Source organism: Furipterus horrens, unplaced genomic scaffold (genome assembly GCF_987537825.1).
Source record: "Furipterus horrens unplaced genomic scaffold, mFurHor1.1.pri manual_scaffold_2, whole genome shotgun sequence".
NCBI classification, from domain to species: domain Eukaryota; kingdom Metazoa; phylum Chordata; class Mammalia; order Chiroptera; family Furipteridae; genus Furipterus; species Furipterus horrens.
Genome location: NW_028327172.1, coordinates 166,939,635 through 166,963,744, shown reverse-complemented (window position 1 = coordinate 166,963,744; position 24,110 = coordinate 166,939,635). Strand labels below are relative to the sequence as shown.

Here is a 24,110-nt window from a genome sequence, read left to right as displayed (position 1 = left end):
TTTACATTATAAAACAGAATAGCTAGGAGTTTGGCATTGGAATTTTCTATCCTTATTCTCCACATTTGCATTGTGGAAATCTTTTTAAATATTTTGCAACTGTACTTACAGTCCAACTCCCAGAAAAGCGTATTTATTAGTAGCATCTTAAGAACAAAAGTTGAACCAGGGAGACACATGTAATGGAATTTGTGAGTTTGTGACTTAGGTATAATTGAGAAATAATCTAAAAAAGAAATTAGAGTGAGTTGGTTCTACACAAGATCATATAAAGAAGAATACTGATGTTTGCCTCTTATTTTAGTATTTCATCCTCATCCAGGATATTATGCTGATTTTTAACTTGAATTTAGTGCACATCAGTATTAGAATGAGTATTTCCCTCAAATAGGAAAACAAATTTCTAGGGTAATTAAAGTATGTTACTAATTGCCCAGTATGTTTAGTGTACTAAGATCTGAGTATCCTTCTACAAAACATTGTTAAACTATACAGTTCCTCTCTCTCTCTCTCTCTCTCTCTCTCTCTCTCTCTCTCTCTCTCTCTCTCTCACACACACACACACACACACACACACTCACACTCACACACAGACTGAGGATTAGAGAGGTTTCAGACTTATTGTTAGATGCATTTTTGTAAGAACACAGCCTCTGTTTTCAGCAATTCTTCCATTCTTCTGTTTGGTCTTCTTCACTTGAAGGTATATCCTCCTTGTGAAATTTTCATTGTTTCCATAACACCTCTTTATTTGCAATTTCACTTTAAAAGGATAGTAGCTTCAGGTGAAGAATAGGCAATAGAAACAGATTGGTGTTGGTGGCAGTGTTAGATTTAGATTTCCTCGCTTCAATTCTAATGAAGTTTAGAGAATGAGGGAGGAGAAAAGATAATTAGTTATTTATAAGGGTAAATATTGGCCTATGAACACAAAATAATGATGATTGTTAACAGAGTTTCATGACCAATAATATGAGATTCAGATTCAAATCCCAGCTTCTCCACTTATCATTTGTATGACCTTGAACAAGTTATTAAACTGCTCTGAGCCTGAAGAACTTTGTCTTTAAAATGGGGGTCACAATAGCATCTTCAGAAGGATTAAAAAGGCAATGATAAGGATGACTAACATTTTTAAAACACATATGAAGTATGGACTATTATTCTTATTTTAGCAATGAGAAGTCGATCTTACAGAGCATAAGTAAGCTCACACAGTTGGATGTAACGGAACTGGGTTTGAACCAGCATGAGAAGTAACTCATGCTGCCTGCCGAATGCTTTCCAGTATGAGCTATTATTATTTTCATTGTACAGAATTCTTCCAAAGATAACTTTTTCTGAAACTTATTCTAATTTTTCATTGTGTTTACACCAAAAACTTTCTAGTTGGAAAGCATTTTCTGTTCATAGAAAGTTGTGGGTAGAAATGAATTTAATTGCCCAGTATTTGAGGATCTGTTTGCAATGTTCCTGACTGTTTGGGTCTCCTTATGTAATTTTAATAGGTACAAGTCAGTAACTTCATACATGAATTGCCCTTAAATGACTTTTGGTTCTTTCAACTAAAAAACTAAATTCTACATCTGAAGATGGATTCGATAATATCTATTACATTCTGTTTTAAAGTTCTTTCCTTTACCTTATCTAAGAATAGAGAGGTACATCCTTTCTTTTTTGGTTAAAAAAAAAAAGTGGTAGGAAATAGAAAAGAAGATGAGAGCTCTGACCTTTATCTTTCCCGGGATCCTCACTAACGATGTGGCTTTTGCAGGGGAGGTGGTCCTTCTGGTTAACATGCCTGCAGACAGCCCCACAGAAGAAGGACAGCACCTGCCGGATGGGAGGACAGCCACCCCCACCAGCACCTTCACCCAGCAGGACATTAATGAAGGCATCGTGTGGTACAGGCACTCAGGAGTCCCGGTCCAGAGTGATTCCTTCCGCTTTCAGGTGCCGTCTGCTTCCTGACTTTTCAGATGTTGGGGTGGTCTGATGAAAACTATCAACCTTATTTACAAACAACTCAGGGAATTTTCTGTGATTGCCTAGAAATTATATTTGGGGGAAAAGAAAAGTACAATTAATAGTATTGAGAGGTATTTATGATCTACTAATTCAATCTTATAGATATCCCTTCAAGCAGAGTCATATTACCACAAAGAGGTTGATAATAGATAGGCTAAAGTGTTTAGAAAAAATGTCTCCAAAATATTAAAATACCATACAGAAGGAAAAGATTTTTTTTTCAAATGTTTTTGGAATATTTACCATTTTCTGATAAGATCATGGCCTTGGCAGCCAAATCTGGTGGCCTCATACTTCAGTTCTGCCACATTATAATTAGACAAGTTTGGGAAAATTACTTGGGCAAAACCCTTGTACTTTAGATTCCTCATCTTTAAAATAGAATTATTGTAAGGATTTAATGAGTTAATACATATAAAGTATTTAGAATACTGCTTTTCACTAGGTAAGGGACTCTTACTACCATTTATAAAGACTGGTCCAATATCAGTGCTATAGACTGAATGTTTGTGCTTCCCTCCCCAAATTGATATGTTGACATCCTTCCCTTCCACCTGTGATTGCATATGGAGGTGAAGTATTTGGTAGGTGATTAACATTAGATGAGGTCATGAGGGTTGTACCCTCATGAGTGGTATTAGTACACTTCCAAGAGTCCCAAGAGAACTTGCTCCCCATCATGGGGATGCAAAGAGGAGATGGCAGTCTCTAACCCATACAAGGGCCCTCAGCAGAACCCAGCCATGCTGGCCCCGTGACTTCAGACTTCCAGCTTCCAGAACTATGAGAAATAAATTTCTGTTGTTTATGAGCTACCCAATCTGTGGTATTTTTGTTAAAGTAGCCTGAGTCAGCTAAAACAACCAAATCATAAGAAGACTGTCAATAAATGAAAGAACAAGAAATTATATGGGGATATTCTCTGGCTATTATGAAATATAATTAGAAATTAATAAAAAAGGGTAAAAAATTCAAACCAAACCATTAGGAATTTTAAAAGCATTTCCCAAATAATTATACTTCTCAAAAAGAAATAAAAAATGGCAAACTATTAAGAAATATTGATGAGGAGGAAATAGATTATCAAAACTTAATGATGTGGACAAAATAATACTCAAAAGAAAATGTATGGTCTTAAGTTCTTATTATTGAGTGGAACAGTCTGAAAATAAATGGACTAAATATTTAATTCAAGAAGTTAGAGAACCACAAAGGAAACTTAAGGAAACCCCTACCCCCCAAAAAAAGAATAGAGATAAGCAGAGAACTGATTAATTGTAAAACACTAGAATTGATACAAGTACAAAACCTGATTCTTTGGAAAGACCAATAAAATTAGACAGACCTCTGTGGAGGATAATTTGGGAATAAAGAACTGAACAGAAGTACAAAGAAGTGAGGAAGTATGAATGAGAGATACCATTTAAACACAGATACAGAAAAGAATTTGGGAAAGTATAGAGAAAATATAAAGAAGCATTTATGATGCTCAGCCAAGTTCCTTTGTCCAGGAATCCAGTTGGGGATAAACCACCACAATAGCTCACCTTGTTAAAATTATCATACATTCTGCTTCTGATGCCTGGTGTGCACAACTTTATTGCTTGACCAATTTATATTATATAAAAGATGTGCTTTTCCAAAGAGCAAGTTGAAATAAACTTGGAAACCATTAAAATGAGATTATACCACGCACATGTATGCCCTTTGCCAAAATTAACTTTTCATTTTTAGCACCTGGGGACTCAGCAGAATGCGTCAGAATGGAGGTAAAGACCTCAATCAAAAGAAGTCACGTAGTGAACTAGAATCCTCAGATCTGCTTTTGCCTTCATAGGCATTGGAATGAAGAACATTATCAATGTGTATGGAGCATTTCCCTGGAAAGGGATTCTTCACATCTGCTCAAAATGATATCTGATTGCTTTTGCAAGTTGGTTACTAAGTGGGTAATTATAAAATAGCAAAATTTACTAATTTTTTTAACAGACTCACTTGAGTTTAAGATATCCAGTTGAACATCATTACTTAGTAAGTGGTTCCCTTTGAAGAGTCTTAACACATTTTGCTCAAAATGTTTAGAATTCCTATTTGAAATCTCCTCCCAAATCCATGGGATATTTTTCAAAATATTCTCAATAGTGGTCGTACATCATTCTTTAGAAGTAGATTTTAAAATATAATGAAATAGCCAAAGACATCCAGCGTCATGTCTGGTAGGAAGAAGAGTAGTAATTATTTTGGGTTGAAACGGAGTAATTATGAAGCAACAAGCTGTTTCTGACATGATTTTTGAACTCCCTCAGAAGGCAAGTGTGAAATGACTCTCTGAGCTAATGTCTCCTGGATATAAAAGGTTTGGTGTGCTTTAAAGTCTTATTGTTTTATAGGCTTAGCTCATATTTTAACTTGAAATGACACATACACTTTAACTATATGCTAAAATAAACAGCAACTTTTCTCATTCATTTTAGTGTCCCAGAAGGATTTTAAACTAAAAAAATTGCTGTTTTCATGATTTTTCTTTTTCTTCCCTTTTTTTTCTTTCAAGCAGAAATTACAATATGAGTTGCATGAGTTTAATTTTATTTTAATGTTCATGTGCTGTCATGGGCCATCAATGCCTTCCATCTGTTCCTTCGCCTGTAAGACTTGGGATTTATGTAATGTGTGTGGCTTTACAAAACAGAGCCTGGCAGAGAGAGAAGAGAGCATGCACACTGTCACTTTTGGCACGGGGAGGAGCCCCCTGCTTTTGGTATAGTCAGATTGTGTTGACACAGACTCAGGGAATGTGATTCTAAAACAATGAATATGTTTCACACCAGTATTTTTACTAAGGAAATTAGAACTGATTCCCTTGCATGGCAGTATGTTCACATTTTGCTACCTATGCAGGGTTCCCTTTGTCTTCTTCAAGAGATAGGAGAACATATCTTCCTGATCTCCAGAAGCTTTCAGACTGAGTCATCTTGGTCAGTTGAAGGATCACAAGCTGCTGACTTGGTTAAATGCCCACCCTTGTGGGCTTTTTGTAACCTTGACACCTTGCTTAACTTCTTTGACCTTCAGTTTCCTCATCTGTAGAAAAGAATATCCACTTTCTGGGTATTACATATGGCGACTTTTGAGAAGTAGCTAGTACAGTGAGAGATGTCCAGTGAATTAGCGCCACTGTTACTCAGAGTGTTTATAGCAACACTGTGAGGTGACTCCTTGAAAACATACAGATATTCTGAAGCTTTAGCTCCAGGCATCGGATGTGATCAAGATACAGAGAAGACAGACAGGTTTTTGGTGTTGTTGGCCTAACTATAGAATACATAAGGGGCTGCTATTCCTGCCTTTTTCTCAGAATTTATGGAACCCTGCTCCCTCTCATATAGAATTAATGCTATTACACAGGCCACACAGGCTTCACAATTCTCGTAAGAAGCCTAAGCAGATGACAGAGAGGAGAATGTGAGGGAGCTGCTCAGTAGCACTAAGGGGAGAGATACTGCATTAAGAAAAGCATTGTTTTTTTTTTTCCTAGCATTTTTGAAGCAAGAAAAAGTTGATTTTGTGAACATTACACCAATTGTTATGAATCTTGCCTTGCAGTGATTAGACTGAGATTTGTCATTTATAACCTAACAGTAGATGTCTGTGCTGGGTAAAAAGTTTTTAAATAGAATGAAAATCACATTTCTAACATGTATTATATGTGCTCATAGTGAAACATTATGTAGCTATCAAAAGTGATGTTTTTAAGAATGTTTAATGATATAGCCAAATATCATAATATTATGTTCCGTAAAAATTTAGAATACATGGTTGTATATAAAGTTTGGCATATGCATAGGAAAAAGATTAAAATGCATCAGGCTGTTAATAACTACTCTTTCTATGTAGTGAAATTCTAGATGACATTTTATTTCTTATTTATACCTTCCTGCATTTTCAGAATTGCCTAAAATGATTACATATACTTCTGTAATGCAGGAGCAGATAGAATTCAGTGAGATGATTTTGGGAGGTGGGGCAGAGATAAACACATGTAAACATGCTCTTCCCATCGGAGGCTCACCAGTAGGACATTTCTTTCCAGGTTTCCAGTGCCGCGGATGCCCACAGCCACTTGGAGAGCCGCATGTTCAACATTGCAATCTTACCACAGGCGCCTGAAGCACCTCAGCTCTCCCTGGGAGCATCTCTCCATATGACTGTGAGTTGGGTGGGAGGGCTCATGGTTTCCGAGGCATGCCGACAGGATTGATGGAGTGTCTTGTTTTCCTATGTGGTGAATGCCTGGCTCGGTACGCGGTTCATACCAGCCGTGTAAACATATTTCTCATTGACCTGAAAAAGAAACTTAAAATTCTCAGAGTGAAAGGAATGTTAGATTGAATCCACCTTGACCTCTTGTCCATTGCTGTTGCCCTCCTTACAGCATCCCAGACAGTCACAGAGTAGTTAAAAGGAATTTCAGGTATATTCTGTTTCACCTATACCATTTGGGTGTAATTACTCAGACAGAGCTCCACCTAGCTGGAAAAACTGTTATTCCATTTTTATAGAAGGCCTATTACAAATTTTCTTTCTGTTATAAAAATTTGCTGAAGAAGTTGGTGTCTAGGCTGAACCCAGAGAGATATGGAACAGTTACCCAAGTGAAAGTTTTGAGGGTAGGGTGGAAGGAATGGGAGGTGATGGCAAAGGGCACTGAAAGCTATACAAAGAGCGCAGGCAAAGACCCAGAGGCCAGGGAGAGTGTGATTGGTGGGAAAAGTGGCAAATAGCTAAGTAAGACAGGAGACATTAGGAAGGCAGCGGAGGAGTAGTGAGGGTGTGGAGGTCAATGAGCTCCATTACGGAAGGCCTTGCACACTGTGTGGGAAGGAAGGTGAGCACATAGAAGGGTTTAAAGTGAGATGACGGCTAAATTAGTTCAGACACTTAGCAGCTCCATTGTAACCCTGTATCTAGGGGGTGTGCAATGCCAGAACCTCTCTGCTAGACAGAGCCACAGCCTCTAACACCTTATAAGCTAATCATCATGGGTCTACATTGTAGTTAACACCCACGTAATTACACACCAATGTGTGAATCAGCCTTGAGCCACGACAAAGAAATCAGCTATAGTTTTAGAAATTATGGGTCTGGAGCATGGCAGAGACATAAAGGGGGAAATAGAAAGTTTTTAATGAATAGCTGATATCGGTATTTCCACTGTAAACCATAATTTAAAGCAGTCATAATTCAGCAGCATTATAGAGTCTATAATTCATTATTCTGACTGAAGGAACTTGGATCAGAATTTTCCCTAAACTGTGAAGAAAAATGTGCATGCACATTTCTTGCCAAATGCTAATGCAGTGTTATTTGGAGTTTAGAGGGAAAAAATGGGCCAGGAGCTATGAAGATGGCGCTGTTCCCAATCTGTTGCTATGGACCACTAGAGACTCTTCATGCTACTTAACCTTTAGGGTCTCAGGTTGCTAGTTTGCAAATTAAGTCTGTCCTGTGTAATTTGATTATCACAAAGGTTAGTTTACCATCAAATGCAATTTGCCTAATCTTTCATTCCTTAAAATATATATAGCCTGTATTTCTTTTGATATTAATTAGAGCCATTACTGAAGAGCACACTTGTAATCTGTGACAAAAACAGTCTTGATCCAGTGATTTGGACTCATCTAAGTACAAATTTTGCATATATTCTGTAAATACATTATGAATATATTTACTAAATACATGATATATTCATATTTGTGTTTGAGGGTAGGAGTCTAGCTCTCCAATCATTCAGTCATATACTTTTGAGCCCCTAATTTATGCCAAAGACATCGATGATTAAATAACCATAAAAAATAGTTTCTATTCTTAGTAACTTAGAGTGTAAAAGGGGAGAACAGCAAATAAATCTGCACTGACAATATATACCGTTAGGTGCTGTGACAGAGTCATGATATGGAGGCAAACAGGACACCTGACCCAGTGGAGTGTGGCAGGGTCACGGAAGGTTTCCTCTAGGAGGTGAACTGAACTCATTGAAGTGGAAATTATCTCTAGAGCAGGGTCTCCAGCTTCAGTCTGCATTAGGATCAGCTATCATGTTCATTACACCACAGATTGCTGAGGCTTACCCCAAAGTTTTCTAATTCAGTCAATCTGGCATAGGCTGAGAATTTGAGTTTCTTACAAGTTCCCAGGTGACACTATGGCCGCTGCTCTTCTCATCACACTTGAAGAACTACTTATCTATGCTAGAAATAGGGGGAAGTTCAATCCAGCCAAGGAAGCAGCAGGTGAAAAGATGGAGACGCAGGAGAACATGACATGTGTGAGGAATGAGAGTTCAGTTGGCTGGAGCATAAATTCCTAGGTGAAAAAGAAACAAGATATGAGAGTCAGATTATGGAGGACTTTAAACATAAAATGAAGGAATTTCCATTTTGTCCCAAAGGCTGTTGGGGCAAATACTATGTAGCAGACAGATGGCCTGATCAGATTTTCAACTTAAGACGGTCATTCTGGCTTTAGGGTAGAGAACACCCTGATTGGGGACCAGACAGGGAACAAGGAATCCAAGAAATAGACTGTTGCAGCCATCTAGAATAAGAAAAGTTAGTTGCATGATGCCATGCAGTGGCAATAAGGATTAAAAGTTAGTAAGATCTTGAAGAGATACTTTTGCGTCTATGTTTGCTTCAGCATTATTCACAATAGCTAAGATGTGGAAGCGGCCTAAATGCCCTTTGGAAGATAGATAGATTGATTGAAAAAAATGTGATATACATGACAATGGAATATTATTCAACTTTATAAAAGGAAATCCTGTCATATGCTACAATATGGATGAGCCTGAAGGACATTGTACTAAGCGAAATAAGCCAGTCATGCAAGGGCAAAGTCTGACGATTCCACGTATATGGGCTATCTAAAGTAATCAGATTCTTAGGAACTATAGAATGATGGTTGCTCCTGTTAGGGAAAAGGGGAGTTGATGTTCAATAGAGTTTTAGTTTTGCAAGAGAAAAAATTTTGAGAAATCTGTTGCACAACAATGTTTATATAGTTAACATTACTAGGTTGTACACTTCAAAGTGGTTAGGGTGGGGGAGCATTAGAGAAAGATTAAGAGATATTTAGAGATGTCATGGTCAATTAAATGTGAGGAGGGTATATTGAGTATATTCCTCAATATTAAGGAGTATATTGAGTATATTTCTGAGTATATTGAGATGCCATTAATTGAGATAAGTAATATACGAGGATGTTAGGGGGAGGAGTGGAAGGCATAATGAGTTTACTTTGGGGGTGCACCTATTAAGGGTTGGTAGGAGATCAGTAGGTATCCTGGGTGGGAAATAAATCTTTAAGAATCCTTAATGGTATGTGGCAGTTAAATCCTCATGCATAACTGAGATTTCCCAGGAAGACTGAATAGAGCAAAAAACGACATAATTGAATACCTGCCTAAATTGAAATTGATTCTGTGGCCTTTCTGTAATTCTGTTATTCATCAAATCTAAGATCCCTTAAATGGGATCTTATGATGTAGGTTGCACTGTTCATCAGAATTATATGCATACATACATATATAAGATATATATCATATTTATATATGGCATGAGGGGGGCCTCAAAAAACCAGAATTATCTTCTGGAGGGTGCCCCTTGTAGTATAGGCTTTCCCCACTAGTGAATGTTCTGGAACCCATCCGTGTCAGTGTGCCAGCTGGTATTGTTGTGAGAGGCTATGTTCAGCTTCAGTGAATTTTTTTGAAGACTCTTTCTACACATTTGCCCAATTCATGCTGGGTGATTTATGAGCATACCTGCCCACACCACACTGAGTGTTCAGCAGTTTTTGACCAAAAACTGTATGACCCCCATGTCCCAGCCTCCTTATTCACCAGATCTCACCCCTAGCAATTTATTTTTTTGTTTCCCTGGATGATAAAAGTCCTCAAATGGAAACATTTTGCTGATGTGGAAGAGGTGAAACAAACAAACAAGCAAAAACAAAACAAACAAATAAAAACAACCCAGCAGAAGCATTAAAAGGCATCCAAATCAATGCATTCAAAAACTGTTTTGAGAAACTTTCAGTCAAGATGGAGGCCTAGACTGACACGCTCCATCTCCCTCCACAACAAAGAAGGACTACAACTACTACAAAACCAGAAATAACAGGAAGTTTCAAAAAATAAATGGAAGTCCAATGTATGAAGTTATAAAGAAGTGGTGCTCGTCCAGACGGGTAGGAGGGGTGAAGCCAGGGCAGAGAGGTCAAGCTGTGCTGGCGGTGACAGCTGCAGCAATGGTGGCGGGATGGCAGTAAGCACAGACACCCGTATTTAAGGGGAGGCGAGATACACCCAGGGAGCACCCCTGGCTTCAGACCAAACCTGTCAACTTGCGATTCCAACGCCAGGGAAGGCAGACCCCCATTGCCTTGGACTGTGAGGCCCAGAGGGGGTGGGGACGGAGTAGGAGGCCCATGGTCTCTCAGAGGAGAGCGAACAGCAGGAATCCATCTTGGACCCCCACCCCCACACAAAACACCACAGCGTGGTGAGAAGGGTTGCCTGGTTATGATGAGTGCATGGGGCTCTTCCCCCTATAGCGTAGGAGGTGTGACAGCCCCACCCAGGAAGCAAAGGTAAACACAAACTGTCAGGATGGCACAGATCATGATAGAGATCCCAGTGAAACAGATGACCAGACAACAAATATCTAATCTAATGAAGCAGCAGATAGGAAATCTTTCTGAGGCACAGTTCAGAGCTTTGGTTATGAAAATGCTTACAGACCTAAGAGCAGATCTTAAGCAAGACAGGGAAGGAATGAAAGCTAGTCCTGCTGAAATGAACAAAAACACATACGAAACTAGTGGTGAGGGAAAGAAAACCAGGGATCAAATCAATAAATCAGAACATAGGGAAGGAACAAACAGTCAACCAGTGCAGAAAGAGAAAACGAAAAGTGAGGAAAATGAGGAGAGACTCAAAACCTGTGAGACAGCTATAAGCAGGCCAACATCTGAATCATAGGATTGCCAGAAGGTGAAGATGAAGAACTAGAAATTGAAAAATTATGTGAAAAAATAATGAAGCAGAACTTCCCTAAGTTGGGGAAGGAAATAGACTTACAGGTCCAGGAAGCACAGAGAGTTCCAAAAAAAACTGGACCCAGGGAGAACCACACCAAGACACATTTTAATCAAAATTTCAAAAATTAAGAATAAAGAGAATATTAAAAGCAGCAAGAGAGAAGACATTACATACAAAGGGGTCCCAATAAGACTGTCAGCTGATTTCTCAAAAGAAAGTCTGCAGGCAAGAAGGAACTGGCAAGAAATATTCAAAGTAATGAAAAGCAAAAACCTACAACCACAATTACTCTCTCCAGTGAAGCTGTCATTCAGAATAGAAGGGCAGAGAAAACGCTTCCAGGACAAAGTAAAACTGAAGGAGTTCATCAGATCCAAACCACTGTTATATGACATGTTAAAGGGACTTGTTTAGGAGAGAGGGGATCAAAACTATGAACATTAAAATGAAAACTGTATCACAACAACCAACAACAGAAGCTAGGGAACTGAAACAAAGGTGAACTAAGTAGGCAATGAGAGTGTGAAAAGAATTATAGGTATGGGGAACATTATGGAGGGAGGTCGGCAGGGAGGGGGAAAGGGAGGAAAGGAGGGAGATGGTACAGGAATTAAGAAGCATAGTAGGAGGGAGTAGAGTAGATAGGAAGATGTTGAGAACTATATGCACAACCAATGGGCATGGACTAACGGGGGGGAACAACTGGAGGGAGGCGGGTCTCTGGGTGGAGGGGAACAAAAGGAAAAGTAATTGGGACAACTGTAACAGCATAATCAATGAAGTATATTAAAAAAAATCTTTTGAGCAATGGAAAAAACATCTCAATAGGTGTATTACATCAACAGTAGAGTTCTTTGAAGGTGACTGAAATATAAACATGTAAGAATAAGTGTACAATTTTTTGTAAATAAATTATATATTTACAAATATATAAATATATATTTATACATTTAGGATATATATCAAATTTATGAATAGAGATCTGAAAACATGCATATTTACCAATAAATATCCTAATCTAGGTAGTGTAAGAGTCTGCAAATGAGTTAATAGATTCACATCAACTCATAGTTTCCCTAGTAATTATCTACTATTTGACTTAGAAAATCCTGAAGAACAGAATATTTGATTAATTAATCTTGGTATTGTCCTCAGCATTTTGCACAATGCCAGATATAAAGTAGGTGCTTAGTAAATATTTGTTGACTAAATGAATATTTTCACACCTACTTTCACATAGTTAATAACTCCTTAAATTGTATTCCCTCAAATTCAAATAAATAAATCATATACTTTTTTCAATATCATGTTTCTCATTGCTTTCATATTTCCAATTCCTTTCTTAAAGAGAAGATAAATTCTATTAACTCAATGTGAAAGACATAGTATTTATTATTTCCTTTTTCAAATGGTTGCAGTACTCAGGGTTGTGTTGGCCAAAGTCACCCTTGAGAGAAAGGCCTTGAATAAGTCTCTTTCTCCAGGTTTCATTTGTTTTCAGAGTGATTGCTGTAGCAGCGTTCTTTTAAAACCACTCCTACTGGGGCTAGAGGGGATCAAAGTAGAACAGCTGATCTCTTTGGTAACAGAGACTCAAGTCTAGGCATACTCTATTTATTTTGTGGCTATGGGCTTGTGCCCATGTTTATTTTTGACACCTATAACAAACCAGTAGAATTATTATCTTCAATCTCTGGAAATATTTGTTTATCCTTGGAATTCCTGCAGTGCTTTATCTGAGCCTTTTACACTACTTAGAATTTCCTACATTACTATTTACAGTTTTCCCATACAAAAAAAGTGGAATTCTCTGAGGAAATGGTCTATATCTGATTCATCTTGTATCTTCCACAGGTCTTTGCTTGGTTCCTTGCACACAGTAGTTTCTTACTAAATAATTTGCTACATGAATATATGAATGAATTAACTTTGTTGTCCTAACTAATAAACTCTGTGAGAAGAAAATTTTTGTAATACCTTCTTTTTATTTATCTTATCTCATTATTCATGAGGGTCTGGTTTCTTGGGCCCATTGTGGGCTTTGTTGCTTTAATAGAATGACAGTCGTCAGCATGTGAAATCGATCTTTTCTTTTAATACAGGGTGCAATGATAATGTTGTTTGTAAATCCTGACCTAAAGTTTAAGTTATGTACACTTTGCTAAAGCTTAAGTATTAAAATGTTTGCTCCATTTATTCTTTAGATGACATTGAAATGCAATAGGAAATATTCTAAAACAATTACTGATTAAATTATTATAAATGTATTTTTATTATTTCTTAGCTTAACATTTTATTATGATATGTTTTATTCACTCAACATATTTTTATCAAGTAATTCTATGTGCTAGGTGCTTGCGATCCACCCATGAACACACAAAAATTCATGGTCTCATGGAGTTTATATGCTATTGGATATAAGTAATAAAATAAGTTACTCATATATAGCAAGTTAATGAGAAGTATTATGGTAAAACAAAAAATAGTTCAGAGCCAAGGGCATTGGGAATGTAGTGGTGAGGGCAGAGGAGATGTACGTTGCAATTTTAAATAAGGTGATCAGGGTAGGCTTTATTAAGACAATGACACTTAAGGAAAGACTTGCAGGAAGTGAGGGAGATAACCATGCAGATATCTGAGGAAAGAGCATTCCAGGCCCAGGGAACCAGGCATCCAGTTGGGAGCATGCTTAGATGTTCAAGAAACAGCAAGGAAGCCAGTATGGCTGAGAACTGTGAGTGAAAGCAAGTGTAATTGACATGAATTAACAGATTTGCTAAGTATATGGGGGGGGAGGGGTAGTGTGGAAGGTGGCAGTGTGCAGATCATGTCACATCTCGTAGGCATTATAGGGACTTAGCTTTTATTCTGAATAAAATGGAGAGCCATTGCAGCGTGTTGAGCAGAGATGGAATGTCCTTTTTAAAGGGATCACACTGACTGCTGTGCTGAAATAGAATGGGACATGATGGGGGTGGGGCAGGAGAGCAGTTGGGAGCCATCCTGGTGGTGCTCATGGCCATGGGGGGAAGTGGTTGGATTCTGGATATGTGCAAAAATAATATGGGTATTATAAAAGTCATTATTCTGTAATATTCTTTTGTTGACAGATATGTTAATAAAAATGTCTTCTGTAATGATTTCTATGAAATTTAATCTCTCATTTTTTTACTATGTTTAATTGATGAGTATTGGGCATTCTAAATAGGCAGTATTAAAATTGATTATAATTTGATACATCACAACCTCAATATTGCTTCGTTCAGGGAATTAAGTCTGTTTTCTACCTAGTGTCTATATCTATTACTAGAGAAATAGTATCCATAAATTTCAGGGATATGAATTATCTGTTGTTTTGGCTGGAACATAGTTCTCTTTTCCGTAGTCCTATGTCCATGTTAATTCTTTCTTCTTATCACTTTATTGTTTAAAGGACCTCTAGATTTTCAAAAATGTCTCATAACTTAGAATTCGCAGTTATTCTGATGGAATTGAGACCACAACGGTGACAAACAGTACTGAGCCTGCACTTTCTGTCCATGCATCTGTGCACACATAGGTCCACATTTATAGGTGTGTGCACACATGCAAGGGCTGTAAACACCTTATATAGGGCATATAATTTTACTTTGTTGCCCTTGTTTTACTTTAGGGCAAGAGACCAGGTACTATTTTGCAATCCTGATTTTCCTTACTTTATACCTTCCAGAACTGAGCAATGACCTGAAATATGACTCTATACTATAAAGGGATTGTGTAACCTACTGATGCCACTTTTCCCCAGGACAAGTATGCCTTGGGGACAATTAAAAGAGCAACTGTTACCTTAAATCTTTTCGTGGTTAAAAGTAAGAACACCATGCCTCATCCATAAGAATTACTAAACCCTACTTAATCCTTCTAAACAGGAAAATTCCCATGAAGGAAGCAAAGCTTCAACAAGCAGGAGAGGGTGTCAAACTCTAACCCTTCAGGGGTCGGTTGGGAAGAGCCTGCAAAGAGCCAGACATTTTTGTTCTGTTTTATTGACAGCGTGGGTGACCCAGTCAAAGGGCCCACTACTACTTTCCCCTCTCTCCTCTCCACAGTTTTTGCTGCTGCCCCCACCTCACTGGTATGCCAGGTCATGAGATTTTGAACCTCCCCCCCAGTGCCCCCCTTTTTTGAGTGTTTTCACTGTTAATATGTGATGGATGTTGCATACATGTTGACCTTCTGAGTGATTTTGCTTGAGTCTTCATTGGATTCTGAAAAATAGCAATATTTGATTCATTTGAATAGTAGAATGGAGACAAAGAGAAATGTTGACTATTTATTATTTTCTTTAATAATCAAATAATTATTAAATCTCAGTTCAAATGATGAGCCTCTGTTGGTTTTTGGCTCATCTTTAGTCCTCTGAAACCATCAGTTTAAAAAGAAACAAAACAAATAATCAGTTTCCATCAGCAAAGCTTGGAGTTAGAGGAAAATTTTTACCAGATGCAACCTTAGCTCATTAAGTTTGGAGGAACAGAAATGTAGTAATCCAGCTGTGAATAGTAGAATAGCCAGCTGTGATGGCTCATTTTCAAACATGCCCCACTGTGAGCTCCTCTGAGGGAAAGTGGCCGTTTTGGGATTCCCAGAGCATGCGCCAGCATAAACCTGGGCCAGCAGGCAGGAGAGGGAAGGGCCAGGGTGCAAGGAAGCCTGAAGAGGACTCTCTAGCTCTGTGAGGGTCCTAAGGCTAGGGCCGTTCTACAGTACAAGAGACCAGCTCCTTTTTTGAACTCTCAGACAAAATTTTGTTATGTGTAACTAATTTAAAAGCTCAGAATGCATTTGCTTTTGTTTTTCTTAATAAGGTTTGTTTTTGCCTCTGGCTTTTGTTTTTATCACACCATTTCTTTCTTCTTCCTTCTTACACTTCATTTAGGCTCGGGAAGATGGCCTGACTGTGATTCAGCCTCATTCCCTCTCCTTTGTAAATTCTGAGAAGCCAAGTGGAGAGATTATATACAATGTCACTCTACCTCTGCACCCAAATCAAGGTGAGCTGTGCAGTAAATGATCTCTTAAGAGATGTTTTCTAGGTGTTGACCAGTCTTAAAAACTCAGGAGATTCATCTGCTTATACTTGTTGAAATTTTAAGATGTAACAATTACTAATAAGCCAATGCCCAAGAGAGATGTGGCTGTCCCTCATAAGAAGGAGATCAGCTTCTATTAAGACAGTTCTTCCATCTCAGATGCTGCTCTTCCAAGACCAATGGCCCTTGATGGAAGCCTTTCACATTATCAAATTCCCAAGGAGAAATCAAAGCCTAAAAATTAAATTCCATTATCCAAAGAAATTAGAAGTCTAAAAGTCATCAACCTCTTTTTTTTAACCTGCTAAGTCATAGCTGGAGTCATTCTCCCTGTGTTTCCAGGGAGAGAGGGTGTTCTTGCAGACCAGCAGCCTGAATAGACTGTCAGACCTTCAGATGTTCAATTAGTCCAACACCAAGCCTCATGCATATACTTCTTTGAAAGAGATAACAGGACATGAAAGAAGATCACAGCATCAATTCTGTACCTGTAAAATTTAGAAATGACAGGTAGCTGCCAGCTCCTAATGCATTTATCACAAGCAGAGTGATAACTGTAGGTCCAGGTCTTAGAATAATCAAGATCCATGTTACTGTTGCCACGGATCATCACAAGACTAAGAAGTTCCTGAAGGAAGAAGGGTAGACTAAGAAAAATGTCACCAGGAGACCAGTCTGTGCTATTTTCTCAGTGACCTTGACCTTTGAACTTAAACTCAATTGAGAGAATCTCATAATTATGATACAGTGTCTGTGACTTCTGGAGGATTACCTGGTCTAAGCTACGGTAGGGGCAGTTGTTTGTGTCTTACTGTTGTTTATAGTCAATGATTCCTAGTTAAGGGTCTATTTGGGTTTCAGATTAGCCTTTCCTAGAATAACAGAATAGTATATCAAGAACAACCTGAGAGAAATTGTTCCTAAAGGATAAAAGGCTTTCACCAGTGGCACAGGCAGCTGATGGCTCTGGTGATTCAATTAGCCATCCAGAACTACTGCTGATGCTCATGCCCAGTCTCCTCCCCAGGTATCATCGAACACAGGGACCAGCCCCACTCTCCCATCCGGTACTTCACACAGGAAGATATTAATGAGGGCAAAATCATGTACCGTCCTCCCACAGCAGCACCCCACCTCCAGGAGATCATGGCCTTCTCCTTCGCTGGTAATGCTTTCTTCTCTATTTTGAAACACCCAGAGTGTTCTCTGTGGATCTTCATGGCAGGCTCCCCCTAACTCTCTTTCTGTAGTCCTAGATAGTTTTGTGATACTGCTTTGTAGCTGATCAAAATAACTTGAGACTTGTGGGCCAATATGTAGCTTGGGCTCAGTTCATCAGGTTTTTTTATTTATTCATGCGTTCAGGAATACCTTCAATAAATCTTTATTTTATGCCTACAGTGTGGCAATGACGGAGTGAAGCCTTGGCTATCTAGTAGTAAGTAAAAAGAAGCATAAATCCTGTTCTTGGCGAGTTTGGGGATCTAAGTATAGAGACAGAATTCAATAAATAATCCCAGTAATGAATATTTAATTGCAGAATGAGATAAGAGCTCTGATAAGTGGGGAATTAGATGTAACCAGACTGACCTGGACTGAAGGCTTAAGTGGAGGCTATGCCAGGGTGGTACTGACCATGGGGAGATGGGAAGAAGCTAACTAGGCTAAATGTGCATGCTGGGATAGTTTAGTTGGAGACCATTCCTGAAGAAAGGGCACACGCCCGATGTGCAGAGTCCCTGGGGTGGGACAGAATGTGGCATCCTGGATGGGGGTGGTTAAACAGATCAGAGTTGGCCTGAAGGGAGATAGCCCAGACCTTAGAGGCACTGGACGCCTCTAGGGATTTGGATCTTTATCCCAGGAAAAATGAGTACCTGGTGGGGAGTTTAAGATCTAAGGGGATGCCTTTTCATACGGAACTCTTCAGCTGCAGCAATATGCAGAATTTGACAAGGAGGCTGGAGTGGATGGGCATGTGGGTGAAAGGAATACAGTGAGAAGTATCCTGCAGTACTTCTGGGGGAGATAGGAGGTAGGAGTGGATAATGCAGGCAACCTTTTGGGATTAAAACTTGGGTTTGTCAGAGGCGTCTTAAAGGAAGAGAAGACTAAGTAAAAGAATAACTGAATTTCTAAATCAAGACATTGTGTGCCCTTCCACTAAGTCAAGATAACCTTGATCCTTACCACTCCTAATTTCTCCCCTTGACCCGGTCGGTAATCAAAACTCCTGACGGGAAAGCAGGAGTTTTTAGTCCCTACACTAAATATATATTTCTGTGCCACAGAATGAGCATAAAAATCTTGATGTCTGTTTCTTTATGATCTTTAAGGTATATGTATCACATAACACAATATCTCGTATTACTTTGGTATGGTAACTGTTAATTCAGAATAGCTGTTAATTTCTTGGGATGAGTTGAACATGGATAAAATAATTTTAGAATTATGTTTTAAATTATGACCAACATTTAAAGTAATACTTTCCATTATTTTTATAAATGCAGTTGTCTAGGAAATGATTACTCAGATGGAAAATCTCTAAGGGTGGGGGGTAAGTTGCTTCTCTAAGGAGTATCCCCAGTGTTTAGAAACTGGGTAACCAATAGTCCATTAAAATGTTCATGGTTCTCTAACCCCTACTTTACTCAGGATATCCTGGGATTAAAGGGAAAGAAAACATGTCAGCAATGGTTGAAGTTATTTCCATATCTGTTATAATCAGCTGAGTTCCCAGAGCCTTTGTAGAGAGCGGAGTCCTGTCCCGTATAATCTACGGGATAAATGCCATGAGATAAATCTCTCACACTGTTGCAGTGAATAAATCAGTGTCCCAAGCACCACTCAATTCTACAATGGAATTACCCACCAGAGCCTTGTCAGTGATATATGGCATCACCCACATTCACAGATTTGTAAGATTTTATGTACTGATAAAATGAGATCCGAATGAATTATAAATCACTCTGACTGCTGAGATATAAAATTATTCCACTATGTGATTTTTTTTGTTACTTAAAATTAGTGCTGGCACCATTAAATTCAACATAACATTATCAAATGACCTGGTAGTCATTCCTAAAATCGTAATAATTTAAATGAAAACATCCTTTACTTTTCTAACCTCTACCCCATATTTTATACTTTCCCCATCTCTTTCTGACCCTAAAAATGTTTAGTACATTGGTTTTTCCTCTTCTGTTCTTGTAGGTCTCCCAGAATCAGTGAAATTCCAGTTCACAGGTAAAGATTTTCATCTCAACTTTATTATAAAATGGAATTTTTCCTTTTATTATCCGTCCTTTCTTTTTGTTCTCTTCATCATTACTTTTAGTTACTTTCTAATCCATTAATCTTCTGCACCCAGCCCTCAATCCGTTTTCCCTCTTGACAACTGTCATCTGTTTTCTGTATCTATGGGTCTGTTTCCATTTTGTTAGCTTATTTTGTTCATTAGATTTCACATGTAAGTGAAATCATATGGCATTTGTCTTTCTCTGACTGGCTTATTTCACTTAGCATAATACTCTCCAGGTTCATCCATGCTGTTGCAAAACGTAAGATTTCCTTATTTTTTACATATACTATTCCATTGTGTAAATGTACCACAGCTTTTTTATTCACTCATCTACTGATGGGAACTTGGGCTGCTTCCAAACATTGGTGATTGTAAAGCTTCAAGGAACTCAGGGGTGCATATATTCTTTTGAATCAGTGTTTTGGTTTTCTTTGGAATAAGGCAGTTCCATTTTTAAGTGTTTGAGGTAACTCCATACTGCTTCCCACAGTGGCTGCACCAATCTGCATTCTCACCAACAGTGCACAGGGTCCCTTTTCTTCATATCCTCAACAGTACTTGCCATCCGTGGATTTATTATTGATAGCCATTCTGACCAGTATGAGATGATATCTCATGGTAGTTTTAATTTGTATTTTCTGATGATTAGTGACTTTGAGCATCTTTTCATATATCTATTGGCCATCTGTATGTCCCCTTTGCACAAGTGCCCATATTTTGGATTGGGTTGTTTGTCTTTTTGGTGTTAAATTTTGTCAGTTCTTTATACATTTTAGATATTAACCTCTTATTAGATGTATCATTGGCAAGTATGTTCTCCCATACAATGGACTGTCTTTTCATTTTGTTCATGGTTTCCTTTACTGTGCAAAAACTTTAGTTTGATGTAGTTCCATTTGTTTTTTTCTGTTGTTTTCCTTGACTGAGGAGACATATAAGAAAAAAAAATTGCTACAAGAAATGTTCAAGATTTTACTGCCTAGTTTTCTTCTAGAATTTTTATGGTTTCAAGTTTTATATTTAAGTCTTTAATCCATTTTAAATTTGTTCTTGTGTGTGGCGTAAGATGGTGGTCTAGATTCATTATTTTACATGTATTTGTCCAATATTCCCAACAGCACTTATTGAATAGACTATCTTTGCCCCATTGTATGTTTTTGCCTCCTTTGCCAGATATTAATTACTATAAAGGAGTGGGTTTATTTCTGGGCTATTTGGTTACATTAATCTATATGTTGGTTTTTACACTAGTACCATGCTGTTCGACTACCATGGCCCTGTAGTATAGCTTATATTAGGTAGCCTGGTATCTCCGACTGTGTTCTTCTTTCTCAAGATTGCTGTTGCTATTCAGGGTCTTTTGTGGTTCCATATAAATGTTTGGAACATTTGTTCTAGTTCCATAAAATATGCCATTGGTATCTTTATTGGAATTGCATTAAATCTACAGAGTGCTTTCAGTACTGTGGGCATTTTAATGATGTTAATTCTTCTTTTCCATGTACATAGTATAAACTTCCACTTACTTCTGTCTTCTTCAATTTCCTTCTTCAATGTCTTATACTTTTCTGACAAAGGTCTTTTACATCCTTAGTTAAATTTAGTCCCAGGTATTTTTTTTATGCAATTGTCAATGAAATTGTTTTCTTGAATTCCCTTTCTGGTAGTTTATTATTGGTGTATAAAAATGCAACTGATTTATAGATATTTATTTTGTGTCCTGCTACTTTACTGAATTCATTTATCAGTTCTTGCAGTTTTTTGGTGTAATCTTGAGGATTCTTTTTATACAGTATCATGACATCTGCAAATAATGATGGTTTCACTTCTTCCTTGCCAATCTGAATGCCTTTTATTTCTTCTTGTCTAATTGCTGTGGCTAGTACTATGTTAAATAAGAGGAAAAAGCAGACATTCCTGTCTGCTTATAGCTTTTTCCCATTGAGTATGATGTTGGCCATAAATTTTTTATATATGGCCTTTATGACATTGAGATATATTTCATCTATTCTCACTTTGCTGAGAGTTCTTATCCTGAATTGGTGCTGAATTTCATCAAATGCTTTTTCTGCATCTATTGATATGATTATATGGCTTTTATCCTTCATTTTGTTTATGAAGTGTACCACACTTAACTTCTAAGATCTATTCTTTTAGCAACTTTCAAATATGAAATACAGTATTATTAACTATAGTTACCATGTTGTACATTAAACCCACAGAGCTTATTTATCTTAAAACTGGAAGTTGGTATTTTTTGACCACCGTTGCCCATTTTGCCCACCTCTATCCCTTACCTCTGGAAACCACTAATCTGTTCATCTTTTTAGAGTCCACATATAAGTGATATCATATGGTTCATCTTCAAGGTCCATCCATTTTGTCTGTCACAAATAGCAAGATTTCATTCTTTTTATGGCTGAATAATATTCCATTTTATATACACCATATTTTCTTTATCCACTGATCCATCAGTAAGTACTTAGGTTGTTTCTATGCTTTGGCTATTGTAAATAATGCTACAGTAAAGATGGGGATGCAGACATCTTTTCAAGTTAGCATTTTCATTTTTTTTCAGATAAATACCCAGAATTTCAATTGCTGGGTTATATGGTAGTTCTATTTTTAAGTTTTTGAGGAACTTTTATATTCTTTTCCATAGTGGCTACACCACTTTGCATTTTTTCCAATGGTGCACAAATGTTCCCTTTTGCTTACATCCTCACCAACACTTGTCAATTATTCTGCTTTTGATAACAGTCAGTCTGATAGGTGTGAGCAGATATCTTATTTTGGTTTTAATTTGCATTTCCCTGATGATTAGTGATGTGAACACCTTTTCATGTACCTGGTCATCATATGTATGTCTTTTTTGGAAAAATGTCCATTCAGATTTTCTACCAATTTTTAATCAAATTACTTGTTTTTGCTATTGAGTTGTATGCATTCTTTATATATTTTGGATATTAACCTCTTACCAGATACACGATTTACAAATATTTTCTTCCATTTGGTATGTTGATTTTTCAGTTTGTGGATGGCTTTCTTTGCTGTGCAGAAGCTTTTTATTTTGATGTAGTTCTACTGGTTTATTTTTGCTTTCATTGCCTTCCCTTTTGGTGTCAAATCTAAAAAAAATTATCACCAAAGCTGATGTCAAGGAGCTTACTGCCTAGGGTTTTTTTTTGTTTTTTTTTTTCTGAGAATTTTATGGTTTCTGGTTTTCCATTCAAATCTTAAATCCATTTTGAGTTAATTTTTGTGTATAGTGTAAGAGAGTGGTCCAGTTTCCTTCTTTTGCATGTGGCTGTACAGTTCTCCCAACACCATTTAGTAAAGAGACTGTCCTTTTCCATTGTATACATTTGGCTCCTTTCTCATAAGTTAATTGACCACACATGCGTCAACTTATTTCTAGTTTTGGTCTATATGTCTGTTTTTATGCCAGTACCACACAGTTTTGATTACCGTAGCTCTAGGATATAGTTCTAAATTAGGGAGCATGATGCTTCCAGCTTGTTCTTGTTTCTCAAGATTGCTTTGACTATTCAGGTTTTCTTGTAGTTTCATACAAATTTTAGGATTATTTGTCCTGTTTCTGTGAAAACTACTATTGAATTTTCTTAGGGATTGCATTGAATCTGTAGATGTCTTTGGATAGTATGGACCTTTTGACAATGTTAATTTTTCCAATCTATGAACATAGAATATCTTTCCATTTATTTGTGTGTTCTTCAATCTCTTACATTAATGTAGTATAATTTCATATGTACAAGTCTTTCACCTCCTGGTTAAATTTATGCCTAAGTATTTTATTCTTTTTGATGTAACTGTAAATGTGGTTATTTTCTTAATTTCTATTTCTGATAATTTGTTATTAGTAGGTAGAAGTGCAACAAATTTTTGTATGTTGATTTTATATAATTTTACTAAATTTATTTATTAGTTATAAGATTTTTTATGGAATTTTTAGAGTTTTCTATATCATGTCATCTGTAAATAGTATATATTATATTTTCTTTCCAATTTTGGATGCCTGTTATTTCTTTTTCTAGTGTTGTGTCATTGTGATTATGAACCCAGTATGAGTTCATTTCTAGTGACAGACTTATAGATAATTCATACAATCAGTAATGTTATATAATACATCATAACAGTCACATTTAAAAATCAATTTACAATATAATTTGCCTTATTTAATTCATGTAGCAATATTGTAAGGACAGATATTATTGTTAGCATTTTAAGGCTGAGGAACTAAGGGTCATTACAGTAAATAATCTGTCTGGGTTTCCACACCTGGTAAACAGTAGTACCAGGATGTTAATGCAAGTTTCTTACTCTGAGTACAGGATATTTAGTTTAGTCTGAGTATGTTTGTTGTGTATTGTGTTGGTCATGTAAAACAAGTATCATGATAGTGTGCCAATTTGTTTTCCAAGCCTCAACAGCTCATTCAGTTAATCAGCTAAGGTAAGAAGGCTAATATTCCTGACCTGGCTGCTTCAAGTCAAGCACAGATACTCTGCAGAACTGTCCTGAGCAAGGAAAGCACACCACATGAATGGTGCCCACAGGAGGTATCTGGCCCAAAGAGGCAGTTTGAGTG

At 37.3% G+C, this 24,110-nt stretch overlaps 1 protein-coding gene across 1 annotated transcript in view; it reads left to right on the top strand.

Annotated features, from left to right (window-relative positions):
• The window catches only part of FRAS1 (Fraser extracellular matrix complex subunit 1), a 461,942-nt gene that overhangs the window by 337,719 nt on the left and 100,113 nt on the right, over window positions 1-24,110 (top strand). Inside the window, exons 31-35 of the mRNA XM_090266724.1 lie at window positions 1,775-1,953; window positions 6,119-6,235; window positions 16,047-16,161; window positions 17,228-17,365; window positions 19,414-19,446. Of these exons, the coding sequence (XP_090122850.1) occupies window positions 1,775-1,953; window positions 6,119-6,235; window positions 16,047-16,161; window positions 17,228-17,365; window positions 19,414-19,446 (582 nt within the window). The remainder of the gene's footprint in view (window positions 1-1,774; window positions 1,954-6,118; window positions 6,236-16,046; window positions 16,162-17,227; window positions 17,366-19,413; window positions 19,447-24,110) is intronic.